General features: G+C 64.7%; 2 protein-coding genes across 13 annotated transcripts; one reads left to right on the top strand and one right to left on the bottom strand.

Annotated features, from left to right (window-relative positions):
* The first annotated feature begins 635 nt into the window (after positions 1 to 635).
* Positions 636 to 20,225, top strand: CEP131 (centrosomal protein 131). Of its 12 annotated transcripts, XM_045044561.1 has the most exons (27): positions 636 to 856; positions 998 to 1,203; positions 3,017 to 3,218; positions 3,832 to 3,941; positions 4,444 to 4,558; positions 4,757 to 4,896; positions 8,746 to 8,859; positions 9,718 to 9,873; positions 11,133 to 11,250; positions 11,581 to 11,697; positions 11,946 to 12,111; positions 12,588 to 12,682; positions 13,109 to 13,405; positions 13,546 to 13,722; positions 13,797 to 13,916; positions 14,097 to 14,222; positions 14,602 to 14,718; positions 15,529 to 15,631; positions 16,365 to 16,566; positions 16,744 to 16,851; positions 16,933 to 17,050; positions 17,437 to 17,511; positions 18,380 to 18,522; positions 18,600 to 18,777; positions 18,857 to 19,009; positions 19,838 to 19,898; positions 19,976 to 20,225. In XM_045044561.1, the coding sequence occupies exons 3-27, from the start codon at positions 3,033 to 3,035 to the stop codon at positions 20,086 to 20,088; spliced, it is 3,408 nt and encodes a 1,135-aa protein (XP_044900496.1). In that variant the 5' UTR covers positions 636 to 856; positions 998 to 1,203; positions 3,017 to 3,032; the 3' UTR covers positions 20,089 to 20,225. The 12 variants fall into 12 exon arrangements, with proteins under 12 accessions (XP_044900496.1, XP_044900497.1, XP_044900506.1 ...); XM_045044562.1 differs by lacking the exon at positions 998 to 1,203; XM_045044563.1 differs by lacking the exons at positions 636 to 856; positions 998 to 1,203 and adding an exon at positions 2,520 to 2,767.
* A 4,849-nt stretch (positions 20,226 to 25,074) lies between these two features.
* On the bottom strand, positions 25,075 to 27,131 carry PVALEF (parvalbumin like EF-hand containing). Its single transcript, XM_023244298.2, has 4 exons — positions 27,026 to 27,131; positions 26,660 to 26,795; positions 26,246 to 26,361; positions 25,075 to 25,263 (listed from the first exon to the last, which is right to left on the bottom strand). Exons 1-4 carry the CDS (start codon positions 27,129 to 27,131, stop codon positions 25,217 to 25,219), a joined length of 405 nt encoding a protein of 134 aa, XP_023100066.1. The 3' UTR covers positions 25,075 to 25,216.
* Between the last annotated feature and the right edge of the window lie 368 nt (positions 27,132 to 27,499).

Genomic DNA, 27,499 nt, shown 5'->3' with positions numbered 1-27,499 from the left:
CAGCGGGCCTCTGGGAGGTCTGGGCCCTAAGTGGAGTTTTTCAGGGAAGGGGCGCAGCGGGACCCACGTGTCCAGAGCAGCAGTGTGGAGAGAGCCAGGACCGCGTGGGAGCCCAGCAACGGAGTGGGAGCCCGGCCACGGCATGGAAGACCGGACTGCGTGGGAGCCCGAGGAGGACGTGGGAGCCTGGGGACAGCGTGGGAACTCGGGGACCGCGTGGGAACCGAGGAGGGCGTGGGAGCCCGGGGAGGACGTGGGAGCCGGGACCGCGTGGGAGCCCAGGGCCGCTAGGATGCCAGCGCAGGCCGACCGGGTCGCTCAGAAAGAGGGGCCCGGAGCGCCACGCTGCCCGCCCCGCCTCGCCCTCGGTCCTTTCTCTTTCCCCGCCTCTTCTCCCTGAGGCTCCGCCCAGGTCCCGCCCCATACCAGCAGAGATCCCGCCTCCTCTGACTGCGTCCAATCGGCGGCCCGCTGCCACCAGCGGGGGGCGGGGAGATGCGCCGCTCCTCGAGGCTCCTCCCACGCCTGAACGTCCCGAAGGACAGCCAGGCGCCCAATGGGCTCTCGGGACGGCCGGAGCGGGCAGCCGGTCGGCCAATCCGGAGGCGGCGCGGGCAGGAAAGGCGGGCCTCGGTGACGGACAGGGGAGGAGGTGCCAGGCTGGTTGCTGGTTGCTAGCTGCCGCCGCTCACGCTACGGCCCGGTCGCTTCATTGTCACCTGGGCCTCGGAGCCAGGGCCAGGGTGCGAGGTCGTCAGCCTGAAGCCGGGGCCCCGGGAGTCCCACGCCGGAGGGCCTCGCACATCCCCCGCGGGCCGGCCTCGCAGGCTCCGCGCCCCAGGCCCGGCTCGCGCAGGTGAGGGGGTCCCCGCGCAGGTGACGGGCCCCAGCCCCTGTAGGTGAGGGCTGCCGCGCAAATGAGAGGGGCTCGCCCGGATGAGGGAGTCCGGGGCCCGCGCAGGTGAAGTCTTTCCCCCTTCTCCCCTACCCCGTGCAGGTGTGTCGGGGTGGGGGGCCTGCACCGGTGAGCGGAGTCCAATCAAAGGTCTCAGGTCCCACCACCTTGAGCCAGATCCTTGGGAGACTGGGAGCTGCCCGGTGGAGAAGCTGCCAGGGGTCCTGGGTCAGCCCATCTTGAGGAGTCTGGGCAGAGGCCCTGGACACCCACCGTGGGCTGCTGGGAGAGACATCTTTGTCTGCAAGGTGAGGTCTGGCCTGGAGGTTTCCACGGAGAGGCTGTGTTTACCATCCCGCGTGCTGCCGCTCCCGTGGCTGGGAAAGCTGGCCAGCCTGGGTCCAGCTGGGTGTGGCCAGTGCCCTGGGGAGAGGAGGGTGTTAAATTTCACCCACACGACCGGAAATGCATAACTGAGGACACCGACCTGGTGAATGGCAGGACAGCTCTGTGCTCCAGGCCGGAGAGGCAGGGGCACCTGGCCACGGGGCGCCCCACATGTGTGTGAGGGGGCTGGGGGGCTGAAGGAGGCCGCAGCACTGACCGTGGGTGGTAATGGTGTGTGCCTGTCGGCCCACCAGAGTCCTCGGTGGCAGGGAGGGCTGCCTCTTCTCTGTGGTACCGGCTCGTGCACTCGTCCACTCCTGTTGCTTGAGAGCTTGCCACGTGCCAGGGCCGTGTGGTCCCTGTCCTCACGGAGCTAATGTTCTTGTGAGGGGGTCAGACGTTGCAGACCGCCCATGAGGCAGGGTGAAGGAAAATAAAGCGGGACGGGGGAGCAAAGTGATGGCCCGGTGGCCCTCTGAATAAAGGGGGTGCCTTGTGACATCCCAGGGGAAGAGGCTCCCGGCAGAGGGACCCGCAGGATGGAAACAGGCTGGCCCAGTTTGAGGAGCTGCAGGAAGGCTGGTTTGGCTGAAGCAGAGGGAGGGGTGGCAGTGAGGAGGTCACAGAGAGAGCAGGGTCAGATCTGAGGGGTGTTGGGCATTTAGACTTTATTCTCTGTGCCAAGCGGACCCTCAGAAGGTTTTCAGCAGGGACACAGTGTGATCTGAGACCTGGTGGAGAAACATCAGCCCCGGCCGCCGTGCGGGGAGGGTCCGGGAAGGCGCGGTGCGCTTGTCCGGGTTCAGGGAGAGGGGGCTCAATCCGGGTTGTGGGAGGGGAAGGATGTGTGGGGAGAGGGCACAGCTGGCTGGGTTGCTGAGGGAGCAGGTGTGGCGCTGAAGGGGAAGATGTCAGGATGAGGTCGAGGTCCTTGGCCTGAGCCAGTTACAAAGCATGACCCCTGGGGAGGGGGCAGCCAGAGGTGGGAGTCAGGGTTCTGTTTTGGTCTCTCTGGGGCTGAAGCGCCAAATGCACGGCTGGTCATGAACCAGGAGTTAGGGAACCGAGGGGGCAGGAGCTGGCAGCCGCTGATTGGAGCCGGGAGGCCAGACGAGGTCCCCCAGGGGAGAGGGTGGGTGGAGGAGAGGCCGGGGTTGAGCCCGGGGGGGCCCTCCGACTTCAGGGGTGGGAGTGGGGGTGGGCAGCAAGGAAGGCTGTGAAGGGTGCCTGGTGCCAGGAGGGGCGGGAGGGACCTGGACACGAGAGGGCAGATGCCACATCGCAGAAGCTCATGGGTTTCTGGAGGTTCCGAGGAAATAGAAGGGGTTCCGTGGCCAGACAGGCTGTGGCCCCTGGGTTGGGCAGCGTCAATCAGACCAAGTCCTGGTTTGAACGTGTTGAGTGTTCACGTAGCCACCTTGTCCACACCTCAGGACGACCCCAGGAAGAGGCACTTTCTCAATACCCATTTTACAGATGAAGGAGGTGAGGCTCAGACAGGTGGAGTAGCTGTCTTGGGGTGGGGGATGGGGTAAATGCTGCCTCAGGCCACCCTCAGGCAGGGTCCCTACGGAGAGGTGTCCCTGTGGCCCGGAGCCCTGCTCTGCCACGTGGCTTCTTTTCCCGACAAAGGAGCCCCGCCGCCCAGTGAGGAGGGTGGCGGTGGTGTGGTGGTGTGCCGGGAGGCCTGGTTCCTCAGAAGGCATCCCCCTGCACCTCTTCTTGCCTGCTCAGGGCCCTTGCAGCCTCCATGAAGGGCTCCCGGGCCGCCAGCGCTCCCTCCGGCCCCCCCGAGGGCAGCCCAGAAGGTGTGAACCTGAGCCTGACGGGCCTCCCGCCGCCTGTGTCCTGGCGCCCCAACAGCGCCTCCGCCGCCAAGCCTATCGCCCGCTCCTTCTCCGCGGTCTCGGGCAGTGAGCCAAGGAGGAAGGCACTGGTGAGTGCTGGGGCCGGAGGTGTCCAGGGCCGGCGGGGGCTCCAGCTCACAGGTCGGAGCGATCTCCCCAAGAGGTCAAGGCCAGGGTCGGTCGCCGGTCTGAGGCAGAACCGAAATCACCAGCCTCTCGGCCCCTCTCGCTCTGCCAGCTTTAGGATTTGGGTCCTCAAGAAGCAGGGTGACCTGGGGTGGGGGGAGGAGATAAGCCCCCGGTGGCCTTGAGGAAAGCCCGGTGGGCAGGCGGGCGGCAGGCGCTGCGGCAGAAGCGAGCCCACCACGTTCCCTGGGTAGCAGGTGGTGGGGAGGACGAGGCCGGAGGACGAGGCCGGGCAGCCTCTGCCGAAGCCCCCGGGCCAGGCCTCACGCACTTCCTCCCGGACCCTCACCAGCCAGGGGTGAAGGGTGCCCACTTCATCCAGGAAGACGGGGCTTCTAGAGGCTTCCCGCGGCCGTGCCCGGGACCCTGCACTGCTCTCGTCCACGAGAGCCGGGAGACCCTTCTTGCCACGTCCACCCGCTCGCCCTGAATCTGTTCTTCCAGGCCTGGTGTGGCTCGGGGTGAACTGGTGAGTGTCTGAAACCCACGGGGACGGCTGTTTCTTCCTTTCTACAGGAGGCCACAGGGCCCGGAGGTTCCCGAACCATCAACAACCTTCGCAGATCTAACAGCACCACGCAGGTCCACCAGCCACCAGCCGGCCAGGCGTGGACCAGCCCCCTCAGGTGACCCCTGCCCCCTCTCAGGTGACCCCTCCCCCTCCCCCTCCCCCTCAGGTGACTCCCAGCACACTCCTCTCCTGCCTCTGTCAGCCCTTCTTCCAGCCCCACAGCTTGGCCACAGGCTGGGCAGCGGGGCCTGACGTGACCTGCACCCAGGCCAATGCTGCGCTGGGCAGGCGGGCCGAGTCTTGACCCGTCATATCTGCGAGTAGAGATGCGGACCCCAGGCCAGCGCCCCCCATACCTGTTTCTTTCCCTTTGTCCCTGCTGCACTCTTCCCGTGGGTGTCGGGGTGGCCGCGGCCTAGGGCGTGAGCATCTCTCTCAGGCACGGTTGTCAGATTATGGCTAAGAATCGACAGTTAAGCTGTTGGCTTGGGAACAGAATTCCCTTCCGGTGACCCGGCCCCTCCCGGCCCCTCGGAAGACGTGCGCATCTGTGCTCCTGGAGCCGACCCAGCCAGACGGAGTGACTGTCCCTGCTTGGCATCCTGTCTCCGATACAGGCCAGCCGAGGACCCCCACTTCCTGACACTCTTTGAGGGCAGCCCTGGTGGGAAAAAGAGGCTGGCCGGTCTAAGCAAGGCCCCCAGCGAGAGGGGAGCCACGTGGAATGTCCTGGTAAGGGCCAGGGGCTGAGTCTAAGTGTCCCTTCAAGAGTGACACCCGGTTCTTTGCTGTGGCCGCACCTGCGGGAGGGGCCGGCAGCAGGGAGGGGGTCCGTGTTAGCTCCCCATCCGTGTGCGAGGCAGTGGGGGACCTGCCTGGGGCCTGGGGTCCGCGGCCTGTGCAGCACATCACGGTCTGAGGTGGCGTCAGTGTCCTCGACAGGATGACCACCCCAGGGCCTTCGACTCGCCACCCGACTCCGGGAGTCCTGGCACCCTCAGCGCGCCGGTGGGCCCACGGAGGAGAGAGTGCACCGTCCCCCTGGCCCCCAACTTCACTGCCAACAACAGGTGGGACCTGAGGCGGGTGCCACACAGGGACCCCAACCGCTGAAGCGCCTGGGGACTGACTGTCTTATTTGTGGCAGGTGCCCTTTGCTTTGGAATGAATGACTGAGGGCACAAGTTACTGGTTTTCTCCACCCAGGGGCCCGGGGGGGGGGGAGGCCACGGGGTGGCACCTTGCACCCGGGGAAGGAGGCTGCGGGGAGGGGCCCGGGGAGGGAGGCCATGGGATGGCACCTTGCCCCCGGGGGCTCTGCTGGCCCAGGGTTGCTCGCCCAGGGCTCCTGCAGGCCTCCATCCGCCCTCTCCTCTGTGGGGCGGCCTGTCTCCCCAGGACCCGAGACGCCCGGCTTAGCTCTTGAAGAGGTCGGAGTAAGGCTCGGGGGAGGTTCTTGGGCCTCCGGGAGGGGTGGAGCAGGCGGCCTCGGGCGGGCCCTGCTCACTGGGTGTTGTGCTGTTGGTGTGCAGGCCGCACCGCCCACGGCAGGACAGAAGCAAGCGCGTGCAGAGGGATGGCCACGACGCTGGGGTCTGCAGAGGGCTAGGCAAGCTGGCCTTGGTGGTGGGGCTGGTGGCCGGTGGTTGTCAGGGTGGGCAGGGGGCCTGGAGAAGCCGCCGAGGAATTGAGGGTCGGCACAGCCGCCCTCGGCTGCAGAGCCAGTCCCCCTCGCTCTTGGCCTCAGGGGGACCAGTGGGCAGAGGGACAAGGACATACATGTGCCTCAGCGCAAGAAAGAACTTCTTAACGCCCAGAGCCATGCATCAGAGGAAGAGTCTTGGGTCCTCTACCAGAGTCAGCACGGGAAGATTCTTCCTTTTGATGCAAGAATTTAAATTAACATTAATTTTGGAGGCACCTGGGTGGAATCAGCCGATTCTCGATTTGCGCTCCGATCACGATCTCATGGTCGTGGGAGGGAGCCTGCTTGAAGTTGTCTCTCTCTCCCTCTGCCTCTCCCTCTGCCCCTCCCCTGCTCACACGCATGCGCGCTCCCTCTCTCTAAAAAAAACTTTTTAAATTTTATTTTCTGTCAGTGATGCACGCACACAGCTAAATAGCGGAGCAGTGGGAGTGCCTGGAGGGCTCAGTCGGGTAAGTGGCCGACTTCGGCTCAGGTCATGATCTCACGGTTCGTGGGTTCAAGCCCCATGTCGGCCTCTGTGCTGACAGCTCAGAGCCTGGAGCCCGCTTTGGATTCTGTGTCTCCTTCTCTCTCTGATCCTCCCTGCTTGCTCTCTCTCTCTCAAAAATAAATAAAGATGAAAAAAAAATGTTTTTAAAGCAGAGCAGCACCACACACTTAAAATAAAAGCAACAAACCCACTACCCCTTCCCCCAGAACTGAGTCCTGCTTCCCGGAACCAGCTTTCTTTCTTTCCTTTTTTTTTTTTTTAACGTTTGTTTATTTTTGAGAGACACAGAGAGACAGAGAATGAGCAGGGGAGGAACAGAGAGAGAGGGAGACACAGAATCCGAAGCAGGTTCCAGGCTCTGAGCTGTCAGCACAGAGCCTGATGCGGGGCTCGAACTCACGAACCGTGAGATCATGACCTGAGCCGAAGTCAGTTGCTTAACTGACTGAGCCACCCAGGCGCCCCTCTTTCTTTCTTTAAAAAAAAAAAAATGTTCATTTACTTTGAGAGAGAGAGTGAGCACACGTGCAGGGAGGGGCAGAGAGAGAGAGAATCCCAAGCAGTCTCCATGCCTTGGGGGGCCGATCCCACGACCTTGGGATCATGACCTGAGCCAAAATCAAGAGTCGGACGCTTGACCACCTGAACCTCCCAGGCGCTTCTGGAAGCAGCTACTTTCAAGCAGTTTCTTCTAGTATTTTCTAGAAAACAGTTATGAAAATGTGCTCGTGGTGTTCGTTGTTGACTGTTTTCGACCTTGGATGCATGCAATCCACGTGGCAGGTGGGCCTTTGCTCCCCTGTGGCCGTCTTGTGAGTCTTCCCCTGTCCTTCCACACTGGCAGAGCTGAGTCCATCAGATCTGGGCCACGGGGCCACGCTGTCACGCAGGGGCTCTTCCCGGTCCGAGTTCTGAGTTCACAACTTTTTTCTTTTTGCTGTGGGACTTGGGAGCGCTACTTAACCTCCCTGGGCCCCAGGATGCTCATTTATACTAAGGGGCCGCCGTTGTGTCTGCCCCACAGGGTCAGGAGGGTTTGACGGGTGAGCCGGGAGCCTCTTAGAGCAGCACAGTGCACCTGTCTTTCCCAGAGCTAGAAACGATCGCTCCTTTTTCCCTAGCGGCTTGTCTGTGTCTCGGCCGCCTGTCCCAGACTTGACAAGAGAAGGCTGAAACTGGCCTCTGCACCAGGAGCCCAGCAGGGGCCCCTCCTGTCCCAGGAACCTGGCTTCTCCCGAGGTCCCAGCTGTCCTCCCCCCGTGCGACCTCCGCTTCCTCTGTCTTCTGTGAGCACATCCTCCGCCAGACTCCGGAGCCAGGGTGCTGGGCAGGGAGAGGTTTCAAGACTGTGCACAGTTCCCTTTCTTTGCGCCGCTATTCCTGGGATTGGGGTGGCTGAACGGATCCGACTACGGGCACCGCTCCTGTCTCCTCTGCCTTCCGCTCCGTCCCCGCGCAGCCCTCCGTTCCACGAGCGCCTCCTGCTCCCGAGGGCGTCTGCCTGCCTTCCGGCTCGGGGCGCGTGGTTTTCCTTCTCGCGTCTCTGACGACAGCGGGGAACAGTGGCTGGCAACCTGCACCAGCTGCGGCGGGGGGGGGAGGAGGGGGGCGCTGGCTGGCCGTTCGTCCCGCCTCTGCGCGCAGGGACGTCTGAGGTCACCGTGCTGGGAATGTTGAAGGTGACAAACATTGCAAGTCTGAGCTTTTCCTGACGAGAACGGGCTGCTAACGCTTGTCCTTGCGGCCCAGCCCGGCCATCAGCATGGATTCTTTGGGACACCCTCCCTCTGCTTAGTGTTGTCTCCACCACATCCTGTTTGTTGGCCTCTAGCGTGCGGGTTGTTCCTCAAACGTCTGGAATACTGGTTCTGCCAGCATCTAAGAGGGGGGCCCTAAAAGTTGCCTGGTGGCTCACTTGGGGGTGCCCGGGCAGGAACCCGGCTGGTGTCCTGGGGGTCCGCACGTATTAGTGTCTGGGCGGCTCAGCCTCTCTGGATGCGGGGAGCGGGGAGGCGGTTCTCTGGTCTCCTGCCTCGGGGTTAGGTACCTGCCCGCCACTGCCGTGGGCCCGGCGGGAGAGGGCATGGCGGTGTCCTGCTCAGTGCACAGACCTTGCTTCTCCTGCAAGGTCAGCCTGTTGTCTGGAGCGCAGGGTGGGCTTGGTGCCTGGGTACGAGGGTGCAGGAGGGATCTGGGGTGCAGCGTTCCTTTGAAGAGCCAGGCGCCCCCACTTCCGGCTCATGCCTGGGGCTCCAGGGGGGCAGACCAGCCGCTTCGGGGCCTCTCCCCCGTCCCTCCGTGTGTCACTTACCACTGGCCCTTCTCATCCTGCTAAAACTTTGCAGTCGTGTCTTCGCGGCAGCCTCCTCCCGCATTCCCTTGGTCCCTGTGTGTTTATACCGCGCGTGTTCCTTCCGGTGGGTGAGAGAGGGGCGGGGAGAGAGCGGTGTCTGCCTCCCCTCGTGTTTCCCTGGCACAGAGACGCCCATTCCCTGTTGACGGATGGCCTGACCTCCCTGCAGCAGGTCTCTGCTGTTTGCAGACACCTCGGGGCCTGCTCCGTGGGAGTCCCTGGGTGGAGCTGTCCTGGGTCCCGAGAAGGCCCCTACTGTCAGTGTGACGGCCACAGTGGGGCCCCAGGGATGCCTGGACGGTGCCGCGGTGAGACGACTCGGGCTGTGCCGCCTCCGGGAGCCTGACGCCACCTGTGTCTTCCGGCAGGAGCAACAAGGCTGCCGTGGGCAACCGCGTCACCACCATGCTGCACAACCGCTACACCCCCTCGGAGAAGGCGCCGCCGCCCAAGAGCTCCAACCACACGGCTCCCTCCCTCAAGTAAGGCGGGCTCTGGCCTGGGGCAGATCCAGGAGCTGATGCGCAGCGGGACCCTGGGTGCCCCCAGAGCTGCGGCCCTCGCCAGCGGCGGGGGGGCACCGGGGCAGAGACACCCCAGACCTGGGTGGGTGATCACCCCCGGCGAGGGGTCCCTGCCGAGGAAGCCGTAGCCTCTCCCCGAGTCTCCGGCCCCCTGGCTGAGGCCAGAGCAGCCCGGACCCGTCACCCCCACCCCCCTGCCCAGCACACCCGGAGTCAGGGATTGCCCATCGGCTGTCGTGGGTCACTGTCTGGCTCTGGGATCTTGTGACTTTGAGACTTTTTCATTTTTTCATTTTTTTTTTTTTTGTTTATTTATTTTGAGAGAGAGCGACACACGTGGGCATGTGCTTGTGGGCATGTGCACATATGCACAGGGTTGGGGGAAGGAGCAGACAGAGAGAGAGAGAGAGAGAGAGAGAGAGAGAGAGGATCCCAAGCAGACTCCACACTATCAACAGAACCCGACACGAGGCTCAACCTCATGAACCATGAGATTGTGACCTGAGCCCAAGTCGAGAGTGGGATGCTTAACTGCCTGAGCCACCAGATGCCCCAGAGCTCTTTGCTTTTTGTAACGGAAAGAGCCCAGTAACCCACGACGTGGGCCCTGTGTGGGGGGCAGGTGGTCCTGGGGATCGACTAGCGTGTGGGAACCGGGGGCCGTGCCCACTCCCGATGTCCTGTGGGTGTGTCCTTCCAGGCCCAAGGCCCTGGGATGGGGCTGAGGCAGCCCCGCTCCTCGAAGGCAGAGCTGCCCACCGGGGCCGTGAGTGGGCCTGGGCCGGCGCAGCGAGCCCCTTCTTCTCTTCCCGTTAGCAATATCCTCAAGGCGGCCACCGGTGAGGGGGAGAGCGGCGGCTCCGGGAAGCCACACAAGAACTTTTCCAGCAGCAACCACGTGGCCCAGAACAACGCCGGGGCCACCCCGGGCCTGCTCAGACGGAAGGAGGTGACAGAGGAGGAGGCCGAGAGGTGACCGCGGGCTGGAGGCCGGGAGGGAGCCTGAAGCTCCCCTGATAGAAATTTCCACTTAAGAAAATGTCAGGAAGAGGCAAATCGGGAGAAGGCGGAGGCCTGGGGCTGCCTGGGGCCCGTGGCTGCAGGAGGGGGTCCTTCCGGGGGTGACAGAAATGCTCTAAATCTGGGTCACATTGCCAGTCGTACGACCCTGTAAATTTATGAAAAATCGTTGAACCGTATACTTAAAATGGATAGATTTTATGGTATCTAAATTGTACGTCACTAAAACTGTTAGTTAAAAAAGCATCAAGTGGAAGGAAGACATAAAACTAAAAACACCCCAAACGGCCTTATGGCCCCGTCCCCTGAATCTCGCTCCAGGGGGGGCGATGAGGGTGGGCTGCAGCCGGACCTCCCGCCGGGGCCCCCGGTCTAGGGTGTCGCTCCCGGTCAGGAACCTTGTGCTGGTCAGAGTGTGGGAGCCAACACCTGGTGGGTGGCCACCGCTGCTGTCCCGTGGGAGCCTGGGGACGGGGCCCTGGGGGTGGGCGCGTGGGAGGAGCCGGCAGCCAGGTGCTTCCCGCCTGGCTGTGCATCAGCGTACAGGCCCCTCTGTGTGCCTGTCCCGAAGCCGGGGCGACCATCCATGTCCTGGATGTTCCGTTAGGGCTTTTGCTGAGTAAATCGGCAGGGGGTCCTTAGAGCCGGGGTTAAGGCTTTTTAGAGTTTACTCAGCTTTACTGAGTCAAAGTGATTGATGTACGATAAAATGCACCCGTTTTAGATGTATTGCTGGCTGAGTTCGGGCGCGTGTATGCAGCTCTGTGGTCTGCAGGTACAGCCACCAAGACACAGGACGTCCGTCACCCCCAGAACCCCCGGAGGGCTTTTATCCAGCTCCAGACCCCACCCTGGCCACACCCATCTGTTCCCTTAGGGCTTTGCCTTTTCTAGAATAGTCTATGGCCCGAGCACTCAGCCTGTGGCCTATCATGCCCGGCCAGGTCTCTGGTTTGTTGCTTTTTGTCGGTGAATAGCGTCCACCATCAGGACCGCAGCGCCCACCCACAGACCCACAGCCGGGTGTGCCGGGCACGGCGCTGGGCCTCTGGGTTATTTCTGGTGACTGCGCACGGAGCCTGCGAATGGGCGTTTTCACCTCCCCTGGGGAGTGCGGCTGCACACTCCCTCGGGGGGGCCCAGGGGGGAGAGGCCCGGGTCGGCGGCTGCCTGGGGCCCTGCCTCAGTCCTGCGCCCTCCTGCCCCCGCAGGTTTATCCACCAGGTGAACCGGGCTGCCGTCACCATCCAGCGCTGGTACCGCCAGCAGGTGCAGAGGCGCCAGGCCAGAGCCGCCCGCAGGGAGCACCTGCTCGCACAGAAGCGAGAGGTCAGCGGGGGGTGTGTGAGCTGTGCCCCGAGGAGGCAGGCGGGAATCCCAGGGGTCCCGGCTGCATACAGTGGGGTTTCTGGGACCAGCAGGATTGAAACGTGGAATTGCCCCATGGGCCCACACCCCATGTGGGGGCTCCCTTCCTCCCTGCCCTGAGTCAGGGCCCCTGCTCCGAGATGCAGAGCTGTCTCCCCACTCAAAGGAGCTGCTGGCCACCCGCAGGGAGACAGGCTGGGGGACCGGGGGTGGGGAGGGGGGGGTCCGGTGGAAACCCAGGTCTGGACGAGCACCCCCACCTTCGCCATCAAACCAGCTGTGGTTCCACAGGAACAGCGGCAGCAGCTGGGAGACAGGAACGTGCCGGACCTGCAGCAACAGAAGGAGGCGGCCAGGAGGAAGGTCCGGGAGGAGAAGGCGCGCCAGGCCAGGCGATTGGCCGTTCAGGTGCCTGGGGTTGCCTGAGCAGGAAGCCCAGGGGCGGAGTCAGCAGACAACTGCTGGGTACACCCCCTGCGCCTGAGCGGGAGACTGTGCTCCTGGGGGACCCCTGCCTGCTGCCTTCCCTGAGCCCTCCTGCCCCCAGCCCCTGGACGCTGGGCCTCGGGACAGCTTGGTGGGGGGAGGGGGGACGGGAAGGGCAGGGCAGCCGGCTTGTGCTGGGCGAGGCTGCTCAGAGGGGCCCCTCACGGCAGGAGCTCCAGCAGCAGAAGCGAGCCCAGAAGTCAGGCGACCCTGAGCCTGGGCTGCAGAAGGAAGCGCGAGAGACCGAGAAGCCCCAGCCCGCTCAAGAGTCCGCCCTGAGGCCGGGCAGCACCGCTCGGGCCCACCGGACCCACAAGGCCAATAACACCAGCGCGGGTGAGCCCAACAGGGGCCTGCCCCACCTCTGCCTCCCAGCTCTAGGCACTCTCAAGGTCATGGCCCTGCCCCGTGCCCCGCCCCCTCCCTCTGGGAGGGCAGTGGCCAGGAAGGAGGCGTGGCCTCTGCTGCCGTCCCTTGGCCCCGCCTGCTTCCGCCCTGGAGGAGGGGCCTCGGCTGTGCAGCCCCCTCCCGCTTCTCCACCTCCGCCCCTCTTGTTCTGAAGCTGGACACGATGACCCTAACGACCAGTGAGGCCGAGGGTTCTGGGGTGGTTGCACCAGTTTCCCTAACCTTTCACCCCAGAAGGTCAGGGTTCCGGAATGTTCCCTCTGCTCCGCATGCAGTCTGCCGTGGTCCCCGCTGCCACGTGCTCTCCCTCCCGGGCATGTGGTCTCTTCTCAAGGGCCCCTCCAGATTTGCTGCCCCCGGGTGGGGCGATGCTCCCGTGACCAACGCTCTGCTCTGTCGTGCAGGAGCTGGCTTCCGTTCCGCAGGCGCAGAGGACCCCTGCCAGCCGGCCTCCAACTCCTCCCCAGAGCCCCGGCAGTTTCCGGAGAACAAGCCTCAGGTGTCCATACAGCCCTTTCTGTCCACCCTCCCCCTCAGAGGGGAGCCTGCCCCTGCGTGGCTGTGGGGTCACTCAGACTGGGAAAGGCTGCCTGGAATGGGTCTTGTTGCCCTAAGGCGCGGGGAGGGGGGGTGTCTCATGCTGGGCTCTCACAGACGCCCTGGGGCGGGGCCCGAAGTCCGTGCCCACAGAAGAGCGCAGGAAGCTCAGAGGTTGGGTGTGGGCCGAAGCCGCCGGGCCGAGGGGCGAGGAGGCCCGGCCACCCTTCTCCTTTTCCTGGAGGTGGGTCGGGGTGCGCCTGATCCATGTGGCTGAGTGGCCGTGGGCCGATGCAGAGGAGGCCTCCCTGTCCCCGCCTGCACAGTTCTCTGGGGGTCTTGGCCTCTAATGGCCTCAGCGGTTGTCCCTCCTGCCTGTCCGCTGCAGGATGCCGGCTCCCAGGACGTGGCCAGTGAGGATCTGGAGGTGGTGGGCCCCGCCAAGGGCAAGGCCCAGTCCAGGGCGACCCTGGACGAGCTGTTGGCCACGCTAAGGCTGCTGGAGGAGGAGCCCGAGCCGCTGCCCAACCCCAGGGCCTATCACAAGGACAAATACTCCTGGACCGACGAGGTGACCGCAGGCTGCCCAGGAGTGGGGAACGGGTGCCGCCTCTCCGCCAGCGCGCCCCTGGGCGATGCCCTGCAAGCATCCGGGCAGGCTGAGAGGCCCTTCCTTCCAGACCAGGTCCGGCCGCCTTCCCCAGCCGTCCCTGCACTCGCTCCACCCCTGCCTCCCACCCGGGGGTCCCTGAGGAGCTCCCGGAGGGCCAGCCCAGCGTCCTCGGCCGCCCCTCAGCCCCTGATGCCGTGCCCCCTCCCCTGTAGGAGGACGATGCCAGCTCCCTGACAGCAGACAACCTGGAGAGGTTTGGGAGGCTCGGCACGTGTGCCAGTCCCCCCGAAGACGGGACGCTGCTCTCGGAGGCCAAGCTGCAGAGTATCATGAGCTTTCTGCACGAGATGGAGAAGTCGGGCCAGGACCGGCCGGCCTCAGCCCCTCAGGTGCGGAGGGTCCCCGGGGAGGGCGCCAGGTCATCACCTGCCTGGCCGTCACCTGACTCACGCCGCCTTCCCAGGGGCTGGTGCCGGACGAGGGGCGCCTGGAGCCCACGTCCACGGTGAGCTCGTCTGTGATGCGGCTGAAGCTGGAGGTGGAAGAGAAGAAGCAGGCAGTGGGGCTGCTGCAGAAAGCGCTGGTAATGTCCCGCCCGTTCCCCGTCCCGTCCCCATCCCTGTCCCCGTCCCCGTCCTGGGCCGTCGCCGTATCACCACCCTGGCAAATCCTCACACACGCTGCGGGGCCATTACTGCTTTGCCCCTGGTCCCCAGTGTCCCACCTCTCCTCCCCCCACCCCCCCACCCCCCCACCCCCACAGGTGCAGCAGCGGGACCTCACCGTCCGGCGGGTCAAGGAGACTGAGAAGGAGCTGGGCCGGCAGCTGCGGCAGCAGAGGGACCACTACGAGGCCACCATCCAGCGGCATCTGTCCTTCATTGACCAGGTGCCACCGCCTAGGCAGCTGGGCACCAGGGAAGAGGGGCCGGGACCTGCTGGGCCCAGGGGGTCGTTGGGTTCCAGACTGGCTTGGGCCGCACGGACACTTCTAGCCCCACGGGGCTTCCTGGCAGGCCTGCTGCTCCCTTGTGTAGAAACCGCAGCATCTTCCGTGTGGGAGCTGCTTGACGGGCCAGCCCAGGGCGTCACTGCGTGCTCTCCCCGAGGCCACGTCCCCCGGCCACGCCCCTTGTCCACAAGCGCTTGCTCCTGCAGTCTCGGCCCCAGGGGAGCCCGGGAGGGGAGGGGAGGGGAGGTCAGTGGTCACAGGGGCAGGGCCCCATCTCAGGGCAGCCACCTGAGCCCCGGCCCTTGACCCGCCACAGCTGATTGAAGACAAGAAGGCCCTGGCAGAGAGGTGCGAGGCCGTGGTGGCGGAGCTGAAGCAGGGGGACCAGAGGCGCAGGGACAGGGAGGCCCAGGTGCAGGAACAGCATGAGCTGGTGAGCCCCTCGGGTGGGTGGCCGCGGCTGGAGTGGCGGCTCTGCAGCTCCAGCGCTCTCGGGCCCTGTGGGCGGTGGGGGTGGGGGGGACAGCCTCAGAGCACGGGAGTCATGGGGGGTTTGAGAGCAAGATCACTGGGCCCACCGTGGAGGCTCGGGCCCGTGCCCCACACCCGGGACGAGGTGCCGCCCCAGCCCAGTCTCGTCCCTCTCTGGGCTGGAGCTGCGCTGGGTGCTAGACCCTGGGGCGGAGCCGGTTACCCCTCCCGTGTCACATACAAGGAGGCGGGGCTGGGAGGAGCCACCACCTGCCCTCAGTGCTGGCTGAGTGGGAGCCTGAACTGCCCCAGCTCTGGGCCCCTGGGCAGAGGGACCTCCCCTAGCTTTCCTGGCTTTGCCACCGAGGCCGGGGGCCCTGCCTCATCAGGCTTTACTGGCAGCACCAGCCTTCTCCCCTGCCCAGCTTCACTTCCCACGGTGTGGGCGACGGCCCCCAGGCCGAGAGCTGGCTCTGGGGGGGGGGGGGTGGGGCGGGTACCAGCATTGTTAAGCCCCCTCCCCCACAGTGACCGCAGGGGACAGCCAGGGTTGGGGGGCCTTCCGTCACGCAGAAGTGGGGACTCGGGGTACCCCAGCAGGGCCTCCGCAGGCCGATGACTTTCCCCCATCTCGAGCCTCCGGACTGGATCCTGCCTCCACCTCCAGGGAGGGCAGAATAGGGCCACTGGCGAGCGCAGGGCCCCCGGGGCGGGGGTGGGGGGTGGCTGAGGGGCCGGGGTCTCTGTCGACTTCCTGTCTCCTTGCTGGCAGGAGATTAAGAAACTCAAAGAACTAATGAGTGCCACTGAGAAAGTCCGCAGAGAGAAGTGGATCAATGAGAAAACCCGAAAAATCAAGGAAATTACAGTCCGAGGTGGGGACCGGCCACACCTCGCTGGTCAGATGCCGACAGGCCACACGGCCCAGGGGGAGGCATGGGGGCCTTCGAGCGGGAACAGCAGTTTCGGCTATGCCCGCAGTAGAGACGGCCTTCCAGGGCAGCTACGGGGCCTCAGGTGCTGCCGTCCAGCCAGCTTCAGGCCCGGAGGAGGCAGGGAGGGGGCTGGCCACACAGGCCAAGGACCTGGGACGGAGGGTGGGTCCAAGAGGAAGGGCGTGGCCTTCCCTCTGCCGCCTGAACTCTTTCACCTTCCGGGGGTGCCAGCCAGGTGGGAGCATGGGGGACACACGGGGTTCCCTGCCACCTGGTCAGAGAGTAGGTCTGAGGGCTGACAGGGCTGCACCCACCACGCCTGGCCTGCGCCCGGCCCTCCTGCTCTAGGACACTCTCTTCCCCAGGGACGGTCGCCTCCAAGGGGAGACCCCTTGGGCCAGAGCTCCACGGAGGCTGCAGGGCCGCCCGGAGGGAGAGGGATGGTGGTGGGCCCAGGTGGACTCAGCCTCGCCTCCACTGGAGCCTGGGGGGGGGGGGTGGTGAGGGGATCCCCTGGGGGGGGTATCTGGCTGGATTGCAGTTCTGGTGTCACGGTGGGCGAGAATGGGGGGTCCCCTACCGCACTGGGGGAAAGGGTCAGGGCTGTAGGCAGCAGAGTGGGCAGAGGTCAGGGGTCCTCTGCGGCCCCTGCACAGCCGCGCCCTCCCTCCAGGCCTGGAGCCCGAGATCCAGAAGCTGATCGCCAAGCATAAGCAGGAGCTGAAGAAGCTCAAGGGTCTGCACGAGGCGGAGCTGCTGCAGGCGGACGCGCGCGCGGCCCAGCGCTACGGCCGCCAGGTGGAGGAGCTTCGGGAGCACCTGGAGCGCGAGAAGGAGGCGCTGGGCCAGCAGGAGCGGGAGCGCGCCCAGCAGCGGTGCGTGGGCCCCGGGGACGGGAGGATGCGGAGCGGAGCCGGGGAGAGAGGGGGACGCGGAGGCTGGCGCCGGGGGCGTGGCCTCCCTGCAAACCCCTTGAAGACGGCGGCGTCCCCGGGTGGGGCAGGCCGGCCGCAGTGGCGGTGGCCCCCAGCTGAGGCTCTCTCGTCCCTCAGCTTCGAGCAGCACGTGGAGCAGGAGCAGCGGGCCCTGCAGCAGCAGCGACGGCGGCTCTACGGCGAGGTGGCCGAGGAAAAGGAGCGGCTGGGCCAGCAGGCAGCCAGGTGCCACCGGGAGGGGCCCGGGCGCCGACGGCCGCCACCACTCCCCCACCCAGCTGACCTCTCACCTCCCCCTCCCCCCAGGCAGCGGGCAGAGCTGGAGGAGCTGAGGCAGCAGCTGGAGGAGAGCAGCGCTGCCGAGGGCCGGGCCCTCAGGGCCGAGTTTGAGAAGGGGAGAGAGGAACAGGAGCGCAGGCACCAGGTGGGCAAGCCCGCGACGGACCGCGCCCGCCTCGCACCTTTGCCCTGGCGCTCCCCCTCCCCCGTCCCCCTGCGTCTCCCGCGTCCCCGTGCACCCTTCCACGTTCCCCCGTCGCCCCCTCGTCCCTCCCCTCTTCCCTGCGTTCCGCAGCCCCCGCCCCCGCGCTCCGGCGCCGCATCCCCACCCCGACAGCCGCTGCAGGGCCGTGGGGCACCGTGTCAGGGTCGCTATCCGTGCCTGACCCCACCTGCCAGAATGGCGGCCACTCGGAGAGCTGGGCAGATCCTGCAGACCATCTCCCCGGCTCCCCTGCACACCCTCAGCCCAGCTGGCCCTGGGGGGCGGGGCTTCAATGCCTGCTCTCACGGTGTCGGCCACCCCCCCAGATGGAGATGAAGGCCCTGAAGGACCAGCTGGAGGTGGAGCGACAGATGTGGGAGGCCAGCTGTGCCAAGAAGGAGGTGGGGAGCGGGAAGCCCCGGTGTTTCTTCCTGCCCCGCACCCCGGACACCAGAGCAGGCGGCATGGGGTTCCGTGCTTCCGTGGCCTCGCCGAGGGCAGGGTTGCCGGTGTCACGGTGTCACAGTCGGGCAGCTCAGGGGTCGGTGGCATTGTGCTAGTGTGTGTGTGCAACACCTGAGTGCGTCGCCAGGAGGCGGGAGAGGTGGGGGGGGGCAGACCCGGCTGACGTCAGAGGAGGCTGTTCCTCGCCCCTGCCCTCCAGCTGGCTGCTCTCAGGGTTAACACTCAGCCAGCGAGCAAAAAGGGGAACACTTAGGAGGCGGTCTCCCCCCTTATCTTCCAGTGCCTTCCACAGGCACGGACTGTGCCACCAGGCTCACCCGTCCCGGAAGGAGGCTGTGGTGGACAGGTGCACAGGGCCACACATGAGGCGATGGCCCATTGGCCTAGCGACAGGGCCTCAGCAGTGGCCAAGCAGCCTCCCTGCGTGCCCCGTAGCTGTGCACAGCGGCCACTGTATTTGTGGGACGCGTTTGCAGATGTGGGCAGCTGGGTCAGAGGGCGTGCGGTGTGAAACCTGACCTGAGTTTCCAAACTGCCTTCCAAAGGCCTGCCCCGTCTGGGCCTTTGCTCGCCAGGCCTGGAGGTGTCCCTTCCTGTTCTCAGAACCAGGATCTGGTCCCTCCTTTGACCCTGGCGGGTCTGGCAGCAGACTCCGGCTGCACTGCTAATGTTCCCACGTGTGCCCCTGCTCTGTCCCGTCCTGGGTCGCCCTGGGTCCGAAGATCCACCCTGTGAGCTGCCGGGTACCGGGGGCTGGACCTGGGGGGACGCGGCCAGCCCCACCAAGCCCCGTGCGCCCCCCAGGAGGCGTGGCTGCTGACCCGGGAACGGGAGCTGAGGGAAGAAATCCGGAGAGGCCGGGACGAGGAGATCGAGCTGGTCATCCGCCGGCTGGAGGCAGACATGACGCGCGCCAGGGAGGAGAGCGAGCGGGCCGCCGAGAGCCGGTGAGGCCTTCTCCCAGCGGCCCCGGCGCGGCCCCGCGGCCCCCGAGCCCCCTGACCCTGCCCTGCCGGCCCCCCAGCGTCAGGCGCATCCGGGACAAGTACGAGACGGAGCTCTCGGAGCTGGAGCAGTCGGAGCGGAAGCTGCAGGAACGGTGTGCGGAGCTGAAGGGGCGCCTTGGGGAGGCCGAGGGGGAGAACCTGCGTCTGCAGGGCCTGGTGCGGCAGAAGGAGAGGGAGCTGGCCGACGCGGCGGCGGTGAGCGGGGCGGGCAGGGGCGGGCGGGCGGCCCCAGTGCATCCGGGTCCCCGCTCACACCCGCCCTGTGCCGGCCCAGGTGAACGAGCAGCTGGTCAGCGAGCGGAGCGGCCTGGCCGAGGTGCTCCGCCAGGAGTTCGCCGACCGCCTGGCAGCCTCCGAGGAGGAGACCCGGCAGGCCAGGGCCCAGCTGGAGCAGCTGACCCGGGAGAAGCAGGCGGAGCTGGAGGAGGTGCACGGGAGGTGGGCCGTGGGCTGGAGCCGGGGGTCCCTGAAGGGCACGGGGGAGGGGGAAGGGGGGGACACAGTCTGGAGCCGGGGTCCCTGGGGAGCACGGGGGAGAGGGAGGGGGAAGGGGGAGACACAGGCTGGAGCCGGGGTCCCTGGGGGGCACGGGGGGAGAGGGAGGGGAAAGGGGGAGACACAGGCTGGAGCCGGGGTCCCTGGGGGGCACGGGGGAGGGGAGAGGGGGGCAGGGTCCCGCAGCTGCAAATGACAGGACCCTCGGCCTGAGAAAGGGGAGCCTCCTTGCGGCTGAGGCAGAATGGGGCCCGTCAGCAGCTGCTGTGGTCTCCCTGTGAGGCGCGGCCCCAGGGCCCGGCCGGGAGGCCATCCCAGCGGGACTAGGGTCTCCCCTCCTGCCCCAGGAGCGCGGCCTCCAGAGAGGCCTGGGCGAAGCTGCAGCAGCTCACGTGTGGGAGGAGTCCCAAGGTGGGGGCGGGGGTAGCAGCGGGCAGCGCCCCCAGCCCCGCAGGCCCCTCAGTCCTTCCAGAGAGGCGGGGCTGGGGGCGGGGCCTTTTGTCCTCAGGGCCGCAGGGAGCGGTTCTGGTGCCAAGGTTCCCGCTCTGGGCTCTGGCCCGCCGAGGCCTGTTCTGCGGGCAGCGGCCCGGGGCCAGCCATGGGGGTCACAGCGCCAGGCGTCAACCCCTCCAGGCGGCCCGGTGCCCTCGGGCGGCAGGGCTGGGGTGGGGTGGGCCGCAGAGCTGCCCCTCCTGCTCTTCGGGGGACGGAGGCTCCGCCCTGCCACCCTCAGCTGCCCGGGTCCGTGTTCGCCCCGCAGGGTGAAGGTGGCCCTGGCAAAGAAGGAGGAGGCGGTGCGCGGCCTCCGGAGGCAGCACGAGGTGGGTCCCCGAGGCCGAGGCCGGGGGCGGGGACGCGGGCGGCTGGGGCCTGACCGCAGGTGGCCCGCGTGTTGCAGGCCGCGGTGAAGCGGGCCGACCAGCTGGAGGAGCTGTTGGAGCAGCGCAGGCGGCCGTTCCCGAGCGCCAAGTGACCGAGAGCAGCCCTGACCGGCGGGGACAGCAGGGCTGAGGGCGCCGCTGGGGCGTGGCCCCCGTCAGGCCCTGCCCTTCCCTCCCCCTTCCCTCCCTCCACCCCGGGCTCAGGTCATCCTGAGGCTAGAGCGCCGTGGCTGCATTTTAACAGTAAAGAGGTGTTTTTAGTACTGATGTGATTCTGTCTGATCTCTCTCTCCTGGGCGGGGTCCCCAGCTCTGCTCTCAGTCCTACTGCCTGGGCTCCAGGCCTGGCCTCCCCCCCCCCCCCCCCCAGCTCCTGGGGTTGAGTCCCAGCCCCCGAGCACAGGGAATGTCTGTCTGTTCCAGCCTGGGCTCTCCCCGGCTCCCTAGCTGGCTGGCCCTGCCCTCCGAAGGAGCTTGGAGGCTCTTCCCCTGCCCTCTTCGGATGCCCCAGCTGTGGTTGTGCTCCCCCTGTGGCAGAGACCCTCTTATTCCTCCACCCCACTTGGGGACACCCCCTGGAAGTGTGCAGCCTGGAGCCCTTGAGAGGTGGGCACTGGGCAGGCTGTGCTCAAGAGGAGGGTGAGGCCGCCCCGAGGTCAGGATGGGGGTGGTGAGAGGCCCACGGACAGGGTGCTCCTTCTCCAGGACGCGCCTCCCCTCCCTCTGCCAGACGCACTGGGGAGCGTGTGCTGGCCAGGAAGTCCCTCCAGCTCGCACAGGGTGACCTCCTGCACGTGGGTTGTGGCAGGGCCGCCCCGGGGGAGGGCTGAGGCAGCTCGCAGGGCGCTCACTTGCAGGGCGGTCCGCTGTCGCTGCTGTTCCCTTCCTTGGGGTGTGTCCAGCCTCGGTTCCCTCATCTGCACAGGAGAGTCTTTCTCCTCTTTGGTGCCAGAGCGGGACGCAGCACGGAGACTCACAGGCCCACTCTGGCCCGACCCCTGCGCGGGGCGGGGGCATCTGCTCGGGGCCGTCCACGTCCCCTCCTCATGGGGCCGTCTCGTCCTGTGAGCTGCTGGATGGGAAGAAGTGGCCATCTGGCGTGTGTGACTGGGGCGCCCTGTCTGGGGCTTGAGGGGCGGAGGGGCTGCCGGCCCACTTCCTCCCCCCGGGGCCAGTGTTGCCCCGGAGCTCAGCCCCTCTACGTGCAGTTCTAAGAGTCAGGCTGACCTTCTGACGCGTCCTCTCGAGTCCCGAGAAGGGGGGATGGCTGGGCCCCAGGGGTGGGGGCTCCTCGAGGGGAGGGGCGGCAGGCACCAGCTCAGACCCCTCCCTGGGCTACAGCTGCAGCCAGAAGGAGCCGGCCACTCGCTGCCCTCGGGCCGGCTCCCAGGGGCAGAGTGGGGGCCACACGGGGGAAGAATGGTTCAGACCTTCCTCCCTGTCTCCTGTAAAAGGTATTTTTGTCTGAAGCTGTCATTAGGAGTTGCCAGGGGGAAGCCGCTGCAAATTACTAAGCTATGTATTTTTGCAAGTAGGGTGTTCAGCAGGTGGGAAGACAGACAGGGTGGGGGCCAGAGACGGGGGTAGGCAGGAAACCTGTGCAGACGGGCAGAGGTGCTGCTCCAACCTGGGGCAGCCTGACTTCCCAGCCCAGGCAGGACCGGGCGCCACCCGGCAGGAGCTCCTCGAAGCCCCCTGTGGGCAGGATGGCGGGGACACCCTGAGTTTCTGACACAGCCCCTTCCCCGGCTGGCTGTGGCTTATAGGGACAGCTTGGAGGGGGAGATCTCTGGCCCCACCCCACCCAGACCCTGTCCCAAGGCCCACGGCACTTGTGGCCCTCTGACCGTGTGCCTTTTTGGAGACAAGTGACTGCACAAACGAATCCTCGAAGTTCCTGTTGGATCAGTGCCAGGCAGAACCATGAGCAAAACAAACCAACAGCCTGCCCTGTGGGGTGTGCACTGGGGGCAGGGGCCTTGGCCTTTCAGAATTCCTCTACTTCCCTCCCTCTCCTTTAAATTTGATCTTCTTTTCTTTCTCTGACTTCTCAAGAAGTGTTCTTAGATCGCCGATGGTCAGCCTTTCCCTTCCGAGCCCATGCAGCAAACACTCTATTTTCCTCCAAGCAACACGAGACTTGGGTTTATTGTAGTTTCATTATTCTTAGGTTCAAAATATTTTTTCTGTGAATTGTGGGTTGTTTAGTGCCGCATTACTTTTCATTTTGGGTTTGCTTTCTCACTTGACTTACCCATGGTCAGAAAACGTGTTCTATGTTATTTCAATTCTCTGACTCCATTGAGACTTGCTTTACGGCCAGCGTTTGGTCAGTTTTGGTAAACGCTCTATCGGTTGACGTAAAGAGAATGCAGTTGTTGGATGCAGAGTTGATCTTTATCGTTTGGGTTGAGTTCACTCTTTGTGTTTCTAGTCTTCCATATCCTTACTGCTTTCTTTGCTCCTCACTCTATCAGTCCCCAAGAGGAATGGTAAAATCTGCCCCTGTGGTCATGCATCACCTCTTTATCATCTTAGTTGGCTCATTTTTGCTTTAGGAATTCCAAGGCTGTGTTAGTGGGCGCATACACATTTAGAGCTGTGTGTTCTCCTAGCAGACTGACCCTTCACTTTTATGAAATGGCCTCTTTGTCTAGCAGCGCTCTTGCCTACGGTCTCTGTCATCGGACAGTGGTGACTGTACCAGCTTTCTCACCATACTGTCTGCGTGGTGTCTCTCTGCGATTCTTCGTACTTCCAGGCTTTCCGTGCCCTTCCAGTTAAAAACAGCTTGAAACCAGCCACAAATAATATGCAAATTAACGGGCATGGCCAGGGCTGGCCTGTACGGAGCTGCATTTTGCCCCTGATCCAGAGGGATTTCTTCTGCTCTGAGGGGGACTGAGGGGAGGGACTGGGCTAGCTGAGGCTGGTCTCCAGTCTCTGCGAGGACTGGCTTGGTTCTCCTGTCCTCACTCCTCACTTCCAGCCCCTTAGGGCCCTAAGCAAAACCCCTCCTCCTCCCTGGAAGATACCAAACACTCAGGAGGCCACCAGATGCCCTCCTCAGCTGCCCAGCCTCTTGGCCACCGTTATTAACTGGCAGATGCCTGGCAGGGAACCTGTGCCAACATGAAGCTCAAAGCCGTCCTTCCCTGGGATCTCAGACCCCACGTCCTTGGTGCTTTTTTTCCTCACAGTGAACATAGTAAGTGAATGTTGTAGTGTATTAGGGGATGGTGAGTGCTACGGGGAAAGATAACAGGGCAAGGAGACGAGGAAGGCATGGGGAGGGCATGTGTGATGTACAACAGGGGAGTAAGGATTGGCTTCTTTGGGATGTGACATTTGAGGAAACACTGAAGGAGGCAACAGTTAGTCACACAGATCTAAATCTAGGGAAGAGCACGCCAGGCCCAAGAGCGGCTATGCAGAGGGAGCAGTGAGGAGGCCAGTGTGGCTGAAGTGGGGGCTGGGGTCTGAAGTCAGAGAGAGCGTGGGGAGCCAGACACGTGGGCATTCCAAGGACTTGGCTTGACAGGGGAGCTTCTAGAGGGTTCTGAGTGGGGCAATGGATCTGACTTCCTTTTTTTTTTTTTTTTTTTTAAGTAAGCTCTATGCCCAATGCAGGGTTTGAACTCACAACCCCGAGATCAAGAGTCTCCTGCTCTATCGACTGAGCCAGCTGGGAGCCCCAGATCTGACTTGTATTTTTTTTTATTAAAAAAAAATGTTTTTTAACGTTTATTTTTGAGACAGAGAGAGACAGAGCATGAACAGGGGAGGGTCAGAGAGAGGGAGACACAGAATCTGAAACAGGCTCCAGGCTCTGAGCTGTCAGCACAGAGCCCGACGCGGGGCTCGAACTCATAGACCGCGAAATCATGACCTGAGCCGAAGTCGGCCGATTAACTGACTGAGCCATCCAGGCGCCCCTGATTTGTATTTTTAAAGGCTCTCCCCACTGCTGTGCTGAGAACCGATTGTCAGGTGGCAGGTGGGAATCTTATTTGGGGGCTGTGGTAATTGTCCAGGCTTTCTGAGGACAGAGCCAGCGGGACCCCCACAAGGGTGGGTAAGGGGAGGAGTGCAAGATGATATGTGAGTCAGGCCCTCGCTCCTGCCACAGCCCAGTGAGGGTGCTCCGGAGGGGCGCCTTCACTTCCAGGGTGGTCCAGCCACCTTTGGCTCCTCCTTCCTGGAGGGTGGGGAGTCCCATGGAGACTGGAAGAGAGAACCCACTTCCTGTAAACCTCACCATAAGCCACACATGCCCCTGTGTTCACCCTCCACACGTGGCCAGGGGAGGCTGGGAAGGGGGCCCAGTGCTCTCCCCGGGACCAGCCCCAGGATGGAGGGGGAGGGCAGCCGTTACCCTCTGTGTGCACCTCTCCAAGCTCCTGGACTGAGCAGCCCCAGGAATGAGGCAGCACAAACAGGAAGGTGCAGGTGGCGAGTCTTTGGGAAAGGCGAATCGGAGCTCAGCCCCGGGCTCTAAGCTTGAGATGCCCTTTTCCCGTGAAACGGGGCGTTGGGAAGCCAAAATGGACACAGGAGTCAGGGCACGGGAAGAGGTGGGATATGGGAGCCCTGGTCACCAGGTGGTACTTAAACCGTAGGACAGGGGCACCCGCCCTTCCCAGAGGACAAGCATGGGGGGGGCGGGGTGGCAAGGCCCCAAGGGGGAGGGGCTTCTCTTCTGCAGGAAGAGGCTGGGGAGAAGGGTCATCAAGAAGAGGAAAGAGAGAGCCAGGAGACAACGCAGGACACAGGCCAGGGCCCCCTTGGGACCCTGGGGTCTCAGGTGTCCCCGCTCTGTGTTCACGTGGCTGCTGCGTGAACCCAGGGCAGCCTAGCAGAGTGCAGGTGGGGCTGGGGAAGGGGGTCCTGCAGGGGTCTGGGCCCAGCAAAAGCTGGCCGTGGAACCCCTCTGCAGGTGTCCCCAGGGTTGTGGGGACAAGGAGGAGGCAGAAGGGGCAGGGGCTGGATGCACCCACCAGCCCAGCCTCCCGTCTTCCCCCCTACACCCCACACGCCTGTCCCGCCGCCCCCCCAGCTCTCCCCTAGACCCATGATCCTCTCCCAGCTCACTCACTGCCCCCCAAGAAACACTCGGGCTGCATTGTTCATTTAATGACATTTTTCTTCCATTTCCCTGGCACATGCCGCGTCCACCCCCACGGCCTCCTTGATCGGGCACACAAACACCCCGCGATGCCCTGTGGTGCAGCTTCCTCTGGCCCAGGGCTGGGTGTGGTATTACTTCTTCTTTGGAACTTTCTCCTTTTTGATCAAGTCAGAAAATTCTAGAATAGGAGACAGATTTCTGGTGAACAATCCCTTGCCTTGTGCCCCTCAAGTCCTGCAGACCCAACGGGAAGACACGCCCCCTTTTGGAGGGGGAGGGCCTCACAAAGGAGGGGACCCTGCATCCAGCCCTCCTGAGCCCTGGGGAGCAGGATTGACCCCCACAGTTGCTGTGTGCCTTGTGTCCCCACCCAGGGCCTGCTTGGTGGAGGTGAGCCAGCCCCCTTTGGGGGTTTAGGATGGACTGGGGACCCTCGGTCCCCTTTGTGGGGACCCTCAGGAATTCCCCTTAGAGTTCCTGAGATCATCCTGCCTTTCTCAGGCAGGGAGGCTGGGGCACTGAGTCCGAAGCGAACCCTTTGGCCAGGCTGCCCCTCTGTTAATTCTAGGGGCTACCCCGTAAGTCAGGGTTTGCAAGCCCAGAGAGGTGAGGACGGGCTCACAGCTGGCAGTGGCGTCTGGAGGTCCGTCTGTCTGAGGCTCTGAGCCTTGCTCGACTCTTCTCAGGGTCACCTTGCTGCCCTCTGCCCTCAGGCCCCGGGGGCCAGCAACTTGGGGGTGGGGGGGTGGGGGGGGCTGCAAGATGACCGGACCCCAGGGTAGCCGTGGAGAGCCCGAGGCCCCCGTCTCTATCTTCGAACCTCCCTGCCCATCTCAGACCACCACGCTCCGTCCCCTGCACCACGGACCGCTGCTGCGCCCTGGCTGACCTTGCCCACAGCCGCCTCAGCCCACCTCTCCCCCACCGGCTCCCCTCCGTCCAGGGAGCGCCCCACCCGCTCAGCCTCCCTGACGCTCAGCTTCCCATCTGTGGTGGGTGACGGTGCCCCCTAAGGAGGAGGCTGTACGCTTGGTGCCTGGGGGTGGGCGGCCCTACTCAGCGTTGTCCCGAGCTGGGTGCCTCGCGACGTGGGGTCCGGGAGCGGCCGGCCAGGAAGGTCCCGAGAGACACCTCTGCCCCCTCTGTCTGTGCTGACCCACCTTCGAAGTCGATCCTGCCGTCCCCGTCCGTGTCTGCCACCTGGATCATGGCCTCTGCCTCCTCGTCCGTCAGCGGGGCGGTGGGTGTGCTGCTGGGGGCGATGGACAGGATGTACCTGGAGCCAAGGTTGGGCTCGGGTCAGAGCCGAGGGGGTGTCTGGCCGGTGCCCGATGGTTTGCAAGGTGCTCACTCCCCGCTTTACAGGTGGGGAAACTGAGGCCCGGCTGTAGAGTCGTCTCTGGGCCTGGCCCCAGTGCCGTGGACCTGGGCTGTTTCCGGCCGCCCCACCTCCCACGAGGCCAGCTGGGGCCCGACGGGGGGTGCCAGGTCTTGTGCCGGGGTGGATGCGGTGGCCGTGGACTGGGCACGGGGCCCGAGGCTCGGTACCCCTCTCCCCAGCCACTGGCCATTACTTGATCTCGTTCCACTCGATGAAGCCACTCTTGTCCTTGTCCAGAGTCTGGAAGGCCTGGCGGATGGCGCTCTCCAGCTGCCCCGAGGCCTGGAACTTCTGCATGTACTCCAAGAACTTGAGGTAGTTGAAGGAGCCTGGGACAGCCAGACGCAGGTCACGGGGAGCCCAGAGGGAGGCTTCTGTCCTGGGGGTGGGGACTGCCGTGTCCTGCACTTCCCCTCCCCCCACCCCTGTGTGCACGAGGCTGCCCAGCCCGGGGAAGGGGGAGCTCCCAGAGGGACTCCTGTGTCCACTGCTTCCTCGGCCGTGGCTGGGCCAGGCCCGGGGTTGGGACACGGTGCTGGGGACAAGGGGTGTGCTATACCGTGATGCCTCATGTCCGTGGGCAGCAACTCTATGTCCTTGTCTGACAGGGACGTGCCCATGGCCAAGGCCATCTTCTTCATCTGAGAGGAGAAGTCCTCGTCCATCCTGGCCCTGCGGTGGACAGGGAGCCGGCTCGGTGGGTGGGGGGCGCTCTGCTCAGACCAGAGCAGACACCTCCCCTGCCTGGTGCCAGCTCCCACCTCCCGAGCAGGGTCCCCAGGGGCCTGGACCAGGCCCCCGGCTGCCCTTGACCACAGAGACTCCCGGGTCCGGGGCCCTGAGGGAAGGTGTGCCTGAGACCTGCCTCACGCCAGCTGGCCCCCTTGAGGTACCGCACCCATTTCACAGAAGAGGCTGAGGCCTGCGTCCGGTAAGTAACGATCACAAGGTCCTTCACTCCGCTCAGAAGGTGGGGTGGCTGCCATCCGAGCCCTCAGCGCCATCAGGGAACTTCCCTCGCTCCTTCCGGGCC

Source organism: Felis catus, chromosome E1 (genome assembly GCF_018350175.1).
Source record: "Felis catus isolate Fca126 chromosome E1, F.catus_Fca126_mat1.0, whole genome shotgun sequence".
Taxonomy (NCBI): domain Eukaryota; kingdom Metazoa; phylum Chordata; class Mammalia; order Carnivora; family Felidae; genus Felis; species Felis catus.
The sequence above is the reverse complement of the archived record's forward strand: the minus strand, read 5'-3'. Positions and strand labels throughout refer to the sequence as shown.

Excerpts from the sequence above, each read along its gene's own strand:
- CEP131 (XM_045044562.1), top strand. The coding sequence starts at position 3,033 with ATGAAGGGCTCCCGGGCCGCCAGCGCTCCCTCCGGCCCCCCCGAGGGC. Across the intron at positions 9,874-11,132 it reads ACAGAGGAGGAGGCCGAGAG|GTTTATCCACCAGGTGAACC; the intron begins GTGACCGCGGGC and ends CTGCCCCCGCAG. Across the intron at positions 17,051-17,436 it reads AACAGGAGCGCAGGCACCAG|ATGGAGATGAAGGCCCTGAA; the intron begins GTGGGCAAGCCC and ends CCACCCCCCCAG.
- PVALEF (XM_023244298.2), bottom strand. The coding sequence starts at position 27,131 with ATGGACGAGGACTTCTCCTCTCAGATGAAGAAGATGGCCTTGGCCATG. Across the intron at positions 26,362-26,659 it reads ATCGAGTGGAACGAGATCAA|GTACATCCTGTCCATCGCCC; the intron begins GTAATGGCCAGT and ends CCTTGGCTCCAG. Across the intron at positions 25,264-26,245 it reads CGGCAGGATCGACTTCGAAG|AATTTTCTGACTTGATCAAA; the intron begins GTGGGTCAGCAC and ends CTCCTATTCTAG.